The 13080-nt window shown below is 35.7% G+C and overlaps 1 protein-coding gene across 3 annotated transcripts in view; it reads right to left on the reverse strand.

Annotated features, from left to right (window-relative positions):
• LOC131067817 (MLO-like protein 9) overlaps positions 1–13080 on the reverse strand; it is a 120074-nt gene that overhangs the window by 35846 nt on the left and 71148 nt on the right. For all 3 annotated transcript variants that reach the window (XM_059209806.1, XM_059209804.1, XM_058002979.2), the window contains 5 exons: positions 5943–6059; positions 5729–5789; positions 5473–5561; positions 5207–5281; positions 5000–5088 (listed from right to left, as the gene is read on the reverse strand). In XM_059209806.1, the coding sequence (XP_059065789.1) occupies positions 5000–5088; positions 5207–5281; positions 5473–5561; positions 5729–5789; positions 5943–6059 (431 nt within the window). The remainder of the gene's footprint in view (positions 1–4999; positions 5089–5206; positions 5282–5472; positions 5562–5728; positions 5790–5942; positions 6060–13080) is intronic.

Raw genomic sequence — 13080 nt, forward strand, 5'->3', positions numbered from 1 at the left:
GTTGGCTTGATGATGATTGTAATGGATGACTTCATATGTTGTCATTGATGGAACATGTACACACACACATATGTTCACATTGTCATCTTAGTTAAGACAAACCGGTATTACTTCTAAAGTTACTTGTATTGCAACCGGTATTGGATGTTTTGTTTAAGATGGTTTAGAGAGTGTCAAACCGGTATATGTAGACAACCAGTATATGCAAGAATGATTTGACACCAACTTAAAGATTCAGTGGAAACCATCAAAGAAGCAAATGGAGGACAATCGGTTTATATGTTGATAGTGGTCAACTCTTAACCAGTATCGGTGTTCCAACCGGTATTCATTGATTGTGTGATGAGTTATCACCGGTCGTGATGAGTTACCCTTTATCGACAGATTTGGCGGCAATTTGTGATGAGTTATGTTAGATTGTCCAGATACACTGCACCTAGGAAATTGTGCTATGATTTCTAAGCCGACATGAAATCTAATGTCTATATAATGACATTATGATGAACTATTTTACATGATATGATATGATGCGAGATAGAAGTGTTAAGTTGTTGAAGGCATTGCAGAATATGTTGGTGATGCAATTTTGAGTGCGCAGAAGAGGATCTATTCAAGCAAGTTGTGCTACTTCTAGATCACACCACCTGTTGTTTTCTAATCACTACAACAGTCAAATCCCCTAACCAGGTAAGCTCTATCAAGCTTCATTGTACAAATCCTTTAACAAGGTGATCCATTAGTTTGGATTCTGAAATCCTCTACCGAGGTTACTCCTAACAGGGTATAGCTCCTAATAGAGCTTTGGGATCTTTAACAGGATTCGCTCCTAAAAGAGCACTTTTGTAGACCTTAATCGGTCAGTTACTTATAACTGCAGATAATTAACTTGCGAGTCTCATCTCACCGTGGTTTTTCCCATTTGAGTTTTCCACATATATACACTTGTGTTATGGTGGATGTTTTACTTATTGTGGATGCTTTAATATCATTTTGGATTGCATGCATAGTGTTCAGAAAAAATGTTAAGTATCTCTATCGATTAGTGTTTAAAGTAGTATTGTTTTTGCTGTCACTGATTCACCCCTCCCTCTCAGTGCTTTATAAGTCTATCAGCCTTTCCTTGAGTTCATCCTGAAATGCCCTTTGCATTCTACCTAGATGTTCAGCTTTCTTGCATCAATCCTCAAAAACAACATACTTTGAATCAAAACCCCATAGAATGAATGAGAGTAATGCTATCTTATCATAAATCATGCTTTTCACAACCGCTTCTCAAATCTGGAATTGAATTTTCTAGTCCTGTAAATGATGATTTTGTTTAAGAAAATGATGAAAATTACCCTCACTTAGGTCTGATCTAGAAATCAGAACCCCTTCTGCCTTGATCTACAGTTAAGGTTTGTAAAATTTGCTCAATATCTACTCATAAACTTGCCAAAATTCACCTTGAATGAGGTCTGATTTGGAGGTCTGTTTGAGATGTCACCTAGACTGTCTTGGATATCAGCCAACAAGGAATATGCCAGACGTTTTAGGAAGTGAGGAATGTCATGACTTGTGGTCAGGGATTTGAGGAGGTCAGGCATGTTGTGTGAGAATGGTTGGGCTTTTTAGCATGTAAGGAAGGTATGTGGTTAAGGACTGGTCAGGGATTTGGATCCATGAGGAATATCCTCAAGATCTGGTCGAGGATTATGATGAGTGAAGCATGTCACGGATTTGGAAGTGTGAGGCATGTCGGATATTTTGAAGGGTGAGGAATGTGCCAAGGATCTTGGATGATGAGGCATGTCGGATATTTTGAAGGGTGAGGAATGTGCCAAGGATCTTGGATGATGAGGCATGTTCCTAAGGAATGGTCGGTGTTTTGAGTTGATGAGGAACATGTCGGGGTTTTGAGTGTGCAAGGAAGGTGATCAGAGATATTGAAGGATGACGAATGTCCTCAAGATCTGGTCGGGGTTTTAAGTGGTGAGGAAGGTCTTGCCTAGGAAGGTCGCTGATTTGGAGGCATGAGGAATGTCTCCCATCTTGGCCTGAGCCTAGCCTATCGATTTGCTCTTACTAAGATATTGCCCTCACTTCATAATTCCAAGTTCATTGATTTAGCGTGTTCAATACTTGATCTAAATAATTACTCCCTTTTCCTTGATTATTCTTGACTTCCAAGCTTTGGCCTAAGAGTATCCACTTGCTTGGCCATTCGACCTGATTCGAAGGCTACCCTATAAGGCATCATCCTATCGATTCACTTTGATCTCCATTCATCACTCAAGCTTTTGAGAGCTGCTATGACTTCATTCTAACCTAGAGAGAGACTTGACTATATCAAACTGCTCTAGACCCTTACCTTGACTTGACCTAGAAGTTGCACAACATACCCTCTAAAGCAAGAGGGTAATAGCTCAAGAAACTACTGCCAAGCTAGATGACTAAACTATGACAACTAACGCTAGAAAGCAAAAAGTGGGGGTCCCCATTTGCAATGGGGCGATGTGTGAAAACATCAAAATAGTGTTGTTGAGCGATTCTCATTTTGGCAACTTTCGAGGCTTTGTTCTTGCTCCTATGATAATAGTTTTTGGGGGTTGTTTTTAAAGTGCATACTTTTTCATGTATTTTGTAGTGGTGTGATTAGATTCATCTCATTCTATCTAAAAAATATAGTTTAGTTTTGGGGCCAAATTTGGCATATGCATGTACCAAGATCAATACCACTTCAATGTTTTAGACAAGTGGCATATGTAATTGCACTAATCATAAAGTCCCAAGCTCATATATTGTTGGGGGGGTTCTTTCATTGAGTGAATTTTGGGGGGTAATATTGTGGTTGATTCATATGTACTGATCCCAAATTTCATCATTTGAGGAGGTATCATGGGTTTTTCTATTTATACTTTTGTAGTAATTCTGAAAAAAGGTAGTTACAAATCCTGGAAAAGGGGCATCCTAACATATTCCCAGCGGCTTAAGCTTTTGCCTTATCTTTATGGACTCTATCAAGAACCAAAAATACCTTGGAAGAAATCAGTTTGGGGTAATAGTAATCATCATATTATAGGATTGATTGGTACAACTATTGGTGTCAATATTCCTATGGAGATCTCAAAGATTGAGTGCCTGCACAATTTGGACCAAGATTTGGAAGATATTTGGAGACCCTCATATCTTTGCATTCTCAAATGATCCTATTGTAGATTGCCTCATTCCCTTTGATGATGCAGATAATATACTCTAATGATGATCATACTTTAGAGGAGCTTGAATATAGTGAATATTTTGAATGTCCAATTGATAAAGTGACTTCTCTTCGTGCTTCTCCTCTTCCTATTGAGACCACATTTTTTCTTACTATTGCTTCTAATGATGCTTGTGTTGCTATAGTTTTGGCTACTTGTGATTCAGTGCAGTAGGATATTGTTTTCTAGATGTAGCTACTTGGGATGACTTCTTGACAAGTATTTCAGACTTGTTTTGTGAGTCCTTTCTTGCAATCTTGGAGGACACCATTGATGATATTCATCTTGTCTTTGATGGAGATGATTCTTTTTAAATTGTTGTGAGGGAACAATCCAACCCCCTTGTCCATTCTCTACATGATCATTCATCACAATATGACATGAGTGTGTACACTTTTGAACAAAATTTGTAGGAGATCTCTTTATATTTAGAGGAAATACTTGAGTCTTTGGATCTTGTTCTACCTTCATCTCCACTAAATTTTGGTTTGTTATTTTTAGCAGTATGGCCGAGAACACCTAATTTGGAAGTGGTAGCTTTTAGCATTGACCTAGGGACACTTGAGCAATTTTCAAAGACTCCATACATCTTGAGATTTCTTCCTACATGCTCCTTTCAGGATTGGGAAGACATCATTCATAGATCTTTGGTTTTGTTTTTTCCAAAGGGGAGGAACATTATTTGATGATCATGGACCATCTTTTACATCCAAGTTCCAACATCTACAATTGGCACGTATTCTACATTGGTGGGGGGCTACACAATCTCTCTTCTCCCTTATGGGGGTACTTTTCCATCACATGGGGTTTCATCCTTCTCATTCTTCTTGAGAGTATTGTCTTGCATTTCCTCTCTTCTGGGGAGGAGTTTTGTCCCATTGGGTTTTCTTAGTTTGTGAGAGATTGCATTGCATTTGTGAATGGGTACCTAGCATGGCCTAGTAGTCAAGACCCATCATTGCATCCTTGCATCTTTCCTCCATAGCCAAATCTTACACTTACTATGTTCATTGCTTTAGTAACATATTATGGTCCTACAATTTAGTGTATTTTCCATTGGAGTACAAATTAAATCTAGATCATATATATATGGAGTTGTGGACTAAGCCATTTTTTGTACTTGAAGGTCCTTGCCCTCCCTGATTGTTTTCTCCAATTTCTAATTCTTGGATGGTTTCTTCATTCTATAAAATTAACATTTTCATTGTGATCATTGGCTCTCTTCCAAACACATGCTTATCATTTACTCTAGTTTGTTGGGTAGTAATCTGAATGAGAGCAAAAGGGTAAATTTTGCAACATAAATACAACCATACTAATAGATATTAAATATATTCAGAGACACCAAGAATAAACATTTTAAAAGTGAAACGGAGATGCTTTTATTATCATTGAGGTTTATACACAAAGGATCAATCCATCCAAATCTAAGCATAACATTGCAAATACATTAAGATCAGTGCTGAGAATGGAGGATGATTTTATTCTAAAATAATACATATTCATAAGGATTGGTTGAGGTTCCCAAAAGATAATTATAACAAATCCTTACCAAAAGCATGCCCATCCAAACAAGTAATTATTAATTCTGTGGTATTCCTATAAGTATTGGGATAAGTGAAGGATACCTCCAAACTAATTATCTTGTGATGCTGGCCACATTAATGCACAAATGAAATGATGAAAAAAAAAAAACTAAGATCAAACTATGTGCATACTAAAGGAAGAAATTTAAAACATGACATGCAAGCTTTACCAACCTGATCCCAACAACTACTTTGAAGTCATCCTCCAGAGATCTACTTATGTATTTTCGAAAATTAAATTTGCTGTTTGGAGCCAAGTGGGCCTGCAATGATGAAACCCACACATACTTGGTGCTCACAATGCCCCCATATTACTTTAACTAAGATGATATAGACAAAGGGAAAATGTGAAAATGTGAAAATGAATAATATGAAAATTACAGAGATGAAGCCATGGCGTAATGTCAGATAATCAACTTTAGTCACTGAATTAAAAAACTGTCGAAAGAAGGATTCCTGCAAAATAGAGGGAACTATTAATATACTTGATTAACAATTTTCACCTAAGGAACTAATAAAGTGAAAGATGTATCATTATCTGGAGTGTCTGTCAAATGAAGATCCTAAGGTTTTTAACGTTTTAGGCATAAGTTTGGCCTATGATTAAAATTCCCTCTCAAAGCTCAAAAGATGGAAGAATCCCTTACAATCCAAATCATAATTGGTATTTTATTCCAAAAATGCGCATGAAGCCTTACAAAAGAAGTCTCATGAGTAAGCCTGAATCTTGAAGGATCTGCATCAAGTTGTAAAATATGACAGAGCTTTTGAGACTAAGCAAAATAAAATTCTATATGGAATTGTCCATCAGTATATTTTATCTTTATTCCTTATAATCTGACAGAGCTATTAACCAATAATCATTTAAATTTTGAAGGCACAAAAAATACAGAAAATACTTGCCATACGAAAATTGGTACTCTATAGTTTCAGTCTCCTTTTCCCATACTTTCCAGCGGCGCATCTAGAGAAAGAAATGATTTTAATTTTCAATCACAAAATTTAATCTAATGGACATATCACATAAGTATTTATGTTGTAGAATCAAGCTAGCTTTTTATGAATGTCTCTATTTCAAAATGTTAAATTTTCTGATTAATAGATTATAATATCCTACTTTTGCTCTTCCAAGGCCCATGGTTATGATGCTGTATAAAACTTGGAAAATTGCCAATACAAAGATGAATATGTGCAGTTGATGCATGGCACCTTGAGAGACAAGTGGAACCATTTCCTGCACGAGGAGAAATGGAAACAAATGTTATAAAAAAATTTAACATTCTTTACTAATAATACATTGCCAATAGGCTTTTAAAGAAAATATCAACATGGGTTCATAATTTCAGTTTTACCAAACAAATTAAAATTCATGTCAGAAACAACAATTTATGATTAGTATCAATTAAGCTATAATATGATAAGCCTGAATCTTCCTCCAGCTGGATTCTGGCAAACAAATGTCCTTGCAGTTATAGTTACACAACATATGAGATAAAATCTAATATGAAGCTGTGGGGCTAAATGTGACTTGAAATCCAATTTTATTTGCTCTTAGATAGCATGGCTTGATCTTGGATACCAAACACGCTAAGTATTAAGGAAATAGAATTGAGGAAAGTTCAGTTACTCAGTAGATGTAAATGATGACCAGGCAGCACATCATAAGGAGAGTATGTTCTCTATTAGTGTGACTATGAGAGTAGATACTGATAAAAGATACAACAATTATGACATTTTCTACTAGAGCTCTGTTGGTGGTGGTTTTATGCACATTCAAAACAGAATAAAATACCTAGAGATATCCTATTCTCTCTTGATCAAAATCTTCTATGTGCTAAACAGTTGAATTATGTGATCACAAAGACGATTCCAAGGTTCCCAAATGCGTACGGATAGTCTCAATTGATTCATTGTAATTTGCTGGTAATCTCAAGGGGGACTTACATAATTGTTTGAGGAATTAATCAATTTAAGGATTTTGCTGATTCCCTACACTTGTAACTTTCTCTTTTGGAATGATTTGGCAATAAGCTCTTTCCAATCCTACTTCTACTAAGACTTGAAAAAAGGAGAAAGGGTGAGGGTTTAGGAAGATAATTCTAATCTTAAGCTAATCATATGAACCCTGGAGACAAAAATCGTAAAAGTGGAATTTAAATCAGTTCTTGTTTCACCAAATTCAACAACTACACAAGAACGGTGCTATCTTCTAGAGAATTCAAAAGATTTTCATATCACTCATATTCGCCAACATATTGAACAATGAATATAGTGATAGAAGTTAGGTTTTCATTTACTTGTTCACGCTAACTTGATTAAAAACCATCCAATTATAAAAAATATGAACACATCAAATCCACATTGAGCAATTTTATCAATACTTCATTCAATCCATCAACTTGGAGATTAAATCTATTCTAATGAGAGCCGAGAAACCATGCTAACTTTCAAAAGTGGACAAAGATTCACCAACATATTGAACAATGAATTTTATCTAAAGTATCACTACAACAATTTCTCTGAAATCTCTTACTAACAAATGAAAAGAAGAGGGTTTACATAGACACCCCAATACAAAGAAATGGTCGAGATTAATCTATGAGCAACGACCACGATTAACAGATAAAACCCTAATTCGGGTTTGTTACAACAAACTCCCTCCTTTTGGCCAATGAGAAAATTACAATATTTTGAATAACCAATGAGAAAATGGGAGCCATTTAATATCTTCCACTTGTTGAGTCAAGTTCATTGCACTTGGACATGCCTGACTTGGAACCCTTTGATTGGTTGATTGATGATAGGGATGCCACCTCAACTTGCCTTGTAGATTTGATTCCTCATCATGGAGAAGTGTTGATACCTTAGGCAATATCTCTTGATAGTCAACATTTCCAATTACCGATGTGATGAAGATGCTAGGACATATTCCCAAATTGCATTATCTTTGGATGATCAAGTCTTCTAACTTTGATTATCTCTTCTAAAATTGTATTTCCTTCTTGATCATTCTTACATTTTACTTTCATATTTGGGAATTTTCCTCCTTTATAATGCATTTCATCCTTGATCCTTGCTTTAGTCTTGAATTCCTTTACTTGATGTAGGGATACCTCCATGTTGCAATATTTCTCAACCAGGATCACCTCTTTGTACTGACTCCTATTTTTGGATTTCCAAAGGAAATTCAAGATTGTTATAACATTTTCTTCATCTTCATTGTGTCTTGAACTTCTCACTCCTTGGTGTGCAATTATTTGTGTTCACCATCATTTTGAAGTTTTCTTTATGTTTGAACTAATCCTCATCTTCACTTTGATCTTGTGCTTCTTGAACAATCCTCCATATTGATAAATTTTTTTTTCGATTTTGGATTTCCAAAGGAAATCCAAGGTCGATGTGTAGTCTTTCATCCTTGTATGACTTGATCTTCTTGAAAGTCTTGATGAAGTGCAAGTCCTTCTTCTTTGTTCCATTCATCCTTGGATTCCACCTTGAAGTGTGAATGTTGTCCTTACATGCATTGTGGAATCATCTTTCCAACCGGTTCCTTTTAACTTGAACACCTTGAGATAGTCCTTTCTGTGGTTGAGTCTTTCTAGTTCCTCCTCCCATATTCCTTGGTGCAGACATGGTACTTGTACGAAGCTTAAAGTTAATAAATTTAGAAAACAAACAATTGAAATGTCAAGGATGATAGATTGATTCCAGAATTTCTTAAGTTATTCTGATTTTGTTTATGAATTCCAAACATTTTGACCTCATAAAATTTGAATTTAAAACTATGAATGCTCAAATCTCAACAAAATCTGGAAAATGGAGTTCTAAAACCTGATTTTCACCTTTCAATGAGGTCTGATTATAATTAAAACTTGAAGATATCAGCCCACTATACTTCTATTAATTAAATTTCAGGCTCAAAATCTGGAGACAAAGGGGGAAGTTCTGCGATTTTGCCCTAATAATATGTTAACCAAGGCCTGAATATACGTCTGAACTGCTTTGCCTGTAAAAGATGAGAGCTTTGTTTGGTTGATCAGCCCTTCTCCTTCACTAGTCTGCTGTTGCAAGGTCTGCCTAGAGCAAAATTGAACTTGTGGAGTGAATGATGTTGTTACCTTCTTTTATAGACTTGTTAAGTTTTTTTTTCTTTTGTTTGCTTTGATTTTACTTTAAAGCGATTTGCCAAAAAACAATAAAGCTTGCTTGATTCATTTTTTTTTACTTAGTTCCTTTCTAGGAAATCGATCTCATGAAGGAATTATTCTTCTACCTCTAAGTGGATTTTGCAAGTGGATTTCCAAATTAACCTTACTTCTTTACTTGGGAAATTCGACCTCCAAGTGGATTTTTCCTTTTTACCTCACAAGGAATTTTCAAGTACTTAGAAACTTTTTGCTCACCTATACTTGGGAAAATTGGACCTCAAGTGGATTTGTCCTCTTTACCTTGTGGATTTTTTACCTCTTAACCTTTTACTTGGGAAATTCGAACCTTATGTGAAATTCTCTCTTTCCAAGTGGACTTGTTCACTTTGTCTTCAATTTTGGAATTCGAACTCTAAGTGAATTTTCTCTTTCCTTCCAAGTGGATTTTTTTACTTCCCTGAGGAATTTAGTTTCAATTGGATTTTCGATTTCTCCTTGGTGGATTTCATGCTTTCAACAAGATTTCTTACCGAGGAGGTCGGAATTTATAGGATTTTCATTTCCTTGCACACATAAGTAAACCTTTGACATCTCCCCAAATGGAAACTCCTAAAAATAGAAAAAGCAAAAAGCAAAAAAGTAGCTTCCCAGATTGGCCCCAAAATGCCAAAAATGAAAAAGGAAAAAGCAGAAAAAACAACTTTCCTAAAAATTGGAAGTTGTCATAATTGATCTCGGAAAATTGCAGTTTTACTCCTTTGACCTATCTGAGGCTCTGAGCACATCCGTAGTATCATAACATTCTTTTGATCATTCTTTCCTTATTGATTTGATGACTCCTCTAAATTTGAAGAACTTGACACATTTGCGAAAGCAAGACCGGAGACAAAACCTAAGATGCCAAAACACTACCCTAAAAATCGAAAACAAGGGGGTCCCCATTTGCAATGGGGCGATGTGTGAGAACGTCACAATAGGCTCATAGACCTATTCATTGTTCTAAACTTTTAGGAATCCAAGCATGGACTAGTTCATCATTACTCGATTCTCTTGTGAAAATTCATTCTATTTCTTTGAGAATCAAAAGAGCTAGCACTATATTAAAATAAAAAGGGAATTTATGTATCAAAAGAAGCATGGAATCTGCAGCCAAGAAAGAACAGAAAACATGCACAAAAGAACTAAGACACTAAGAAAAGGACTGAACAACCAGAACCTTAACCTAGAAAAAAATACTTATTTACGAACATTTGAATTAACAACTAGCAAGAGAAAATTTTGATGAACTTTATATACAAACTTGCCAATGTGCATAAAGCCAATGAAACAGTAACAGTAAAGTTGCAAATGGATGAAAATAAATTCACTGCTAAGCTGGAATATTTTCAACCAGGTGTTGATAATGATATAAATCTGCTGCTGGTACCTGGGCTAGATGAACTTTCGACCCTAGTAAAATGGGGTGTACCAGCAGAGAGGTAAATGTAGACAAAATTGTTGAATTTTGACTACATTATGGATTCCTTGACTATAATAAATGCTGCTGAGTGTTATGGACTGCAATAATTGCTTCATCGATACTGTTATGACTAAAATATCAGGTTTTTGCCTGAAAATTGTAAGTGCCCCTCAGTTGCCTACTAATTTATTTTTTTCACAATTCCCAACTTAAGCAACCATTGTCATGGTGACAAGTCCACACTACCATTCAAAAGCTTACATTTGAAAGTAGTAAGCTCATGATTTCAAGGTCACCCCTAGACCTAGACCTAGCCTCAAGGATTTGTCCCTAAAGACCTTGCCTACATATCCCCTCGTGGGAAATCAGAGGCTCCGTACTTTGCACTTGCATGTTAGAAGGTGTTCATTCTCTCCTCTTGTATGAGATCTTTGATCTGTCTTAAAACTATGATTATTCATTTAGTGTAATCTATTAACTTAATCCAATCATAAAAAAGAACCATAACTATTTGCCATCATGTAGCGTACAAACATACACATACACGGGGGTCATGTCATGTCATTCCATAATCCCCCGATTCCCATAGAAGTGACTCAAGCATACATCACTTATACACAAGTGACTAGCTCATACACATCACACACATAGTGACTACCTCCAACATACATCATAAATACATAGTGACTAGCTCCAAGACACGTTGCATATACACAATGACTACCTCCAACAAAAATCATAAATAAACAATGACTAGCTCTAGCATACATCACATTTACATAGTAACTAACCAACACATATCTAATGAATAACATATCCACAATGAGTGACTACTCACCTACCGTTTAAGTGCATCTCGGATAGAAAAGGAACGTCGGTGCACCATGTTCATGGTGTTTTTATGCACAATCGAATGCAAAATAAAGTATTGAATACTCTATCCTCTCTTAAACAAAGACTTCTCAAATGCTAAAGATTACCAAAAGGATCACTTCAAACGACTCCAAGGTTCTCAATGTCAGGTCTTGACGTGTTGGATAGCTTCAATGGTATGATGTGTTTGTTGTAGTTGTGCAGGGACTTACGTAGTTGTTCTTCGTTCAATTTAAGCTTAATGGAATAATGTACTTCGAATGATGTTGCAATATCGCTCTTTCCTACTACTAATGATCTTTGATAAAAAAAATGGAAAAAAGGAGCAAGGTTTAACGAATGCTACGCTAACACTAAGAATGCAAGAAAATGGACAACTTCAAGTGAGCTCGACTAAGCTTTGCTTCGACATGCCATGACCATCTCCACAATGCTACTGCAATCTTCTAGGGATAACTTGATGATTTTCAAATAACTACGACAAGCATAGTGATAGATACCTTCAAGGTGAAGCATATCAATGATAGAACAGTAATTGAAGTTAAGCTTTGGCTAAATTGACTTCAATCGACTATCTGGGATACTTCACTATCGATGGAGTACTATAAGTATGAACAATGAGCTTCACTATTAATCATGCACATGCATCTTTGATTCATCTAAAACACTTAAAGCAAAATCTATTCTAATTTTTTTTTTTTTGTCTTTTCATTATTAAGTTCTCCCATAAAGGAATGAAGAAACAAGCAAATGCTCCAAAACTCAATAAGTCACCAACACTTAAATGATTTTATTAATTTTTGTAGCATTGAGCAACAACTCTTCAAAAATCTTCTAATCAATCCTTTACAAATGAAATGAGTTGAGCAACCTAAACCCTAATTAAAATTAATATAAAAATCAAGGGCCCAGATTTTGCAACCTAAACCCTAATTAGGGTTTGTTACAACCAAAATACCTAACTTATTGTGAACTATTAAATGTCATCCAATGGGAATATGACATCCATTTGGCACAAAATACGAGGGAAATCCTCCAATAAGAAAAATGATGCCACATAGGCTCATAACAAACTATCCTCTAGAATCTTGTCGCCCTTACCCTTTTCTCTTTTTGCAAATTTAACGAATCTAGATGTCATGAATTCAATCTTAGTTATTGTAACTGCAGGCAATTTCTTCAATTGTTCTTTCAAGTAACTGACTTCTTCTAAGGCTAAGGCAAAAGTCGTCTCCCATCCTGGTCCAAAATCACTTGTCTTACTAACAAGCACTGTGAATGAGTGTATATCATCCAACTACTTCTCATAAGGTGATCCATCTGTTCCAAAGAATATGATCTTCAGTTGTTAAGCTAATTGTTCGGCGTGAATATAGATTCCTCCATTCATCTCCTTCTTGAGAATTGTTGATGTGTATTTTGTACACGATCAAACACAAAATAAAATACCCAGAGGCATCTTATCCTCTCTTGACTAAAGTCTCCGAATGCTGAAGATATCACAAAAAAGGATCAATCGGAAGGACTTCAAGGTTTTGCTTTGTAGGATCTCTACTCGAGGATAAGCACCAGTGGTTGTTGTGTTTGCTGTTTCTTCAAGGGGCCTTACGTACTTTCAAAGAAAGCTTGTCCGTGCTACTATCTTTCCAAATGAGGAAACAGGATTTTCCTAATACTAACAGATTTTCAAAAAAATCAAAAGATAAGGGTTTCGAGGAAGAGATACTTAAACTAATCCTAAGAATGACTTAATGAAGACTGGTCTTGATAAGATT

Source organism: Cryptomeria japonica, chromosome 8, assembly GCF_030272615.1.
Source record: "Cryptomeria japonica chromosome 8, Sugi_1.0, whole genome shotgun sequence".
NCBI classification, from domain to species: domain Eukaryota; kingdom Viridiplantae; phylum Streptophyta; class Pinopsida; order Cupressales; family Cupressaceae; genus Cryptomeria; species Cryptomeria japonica.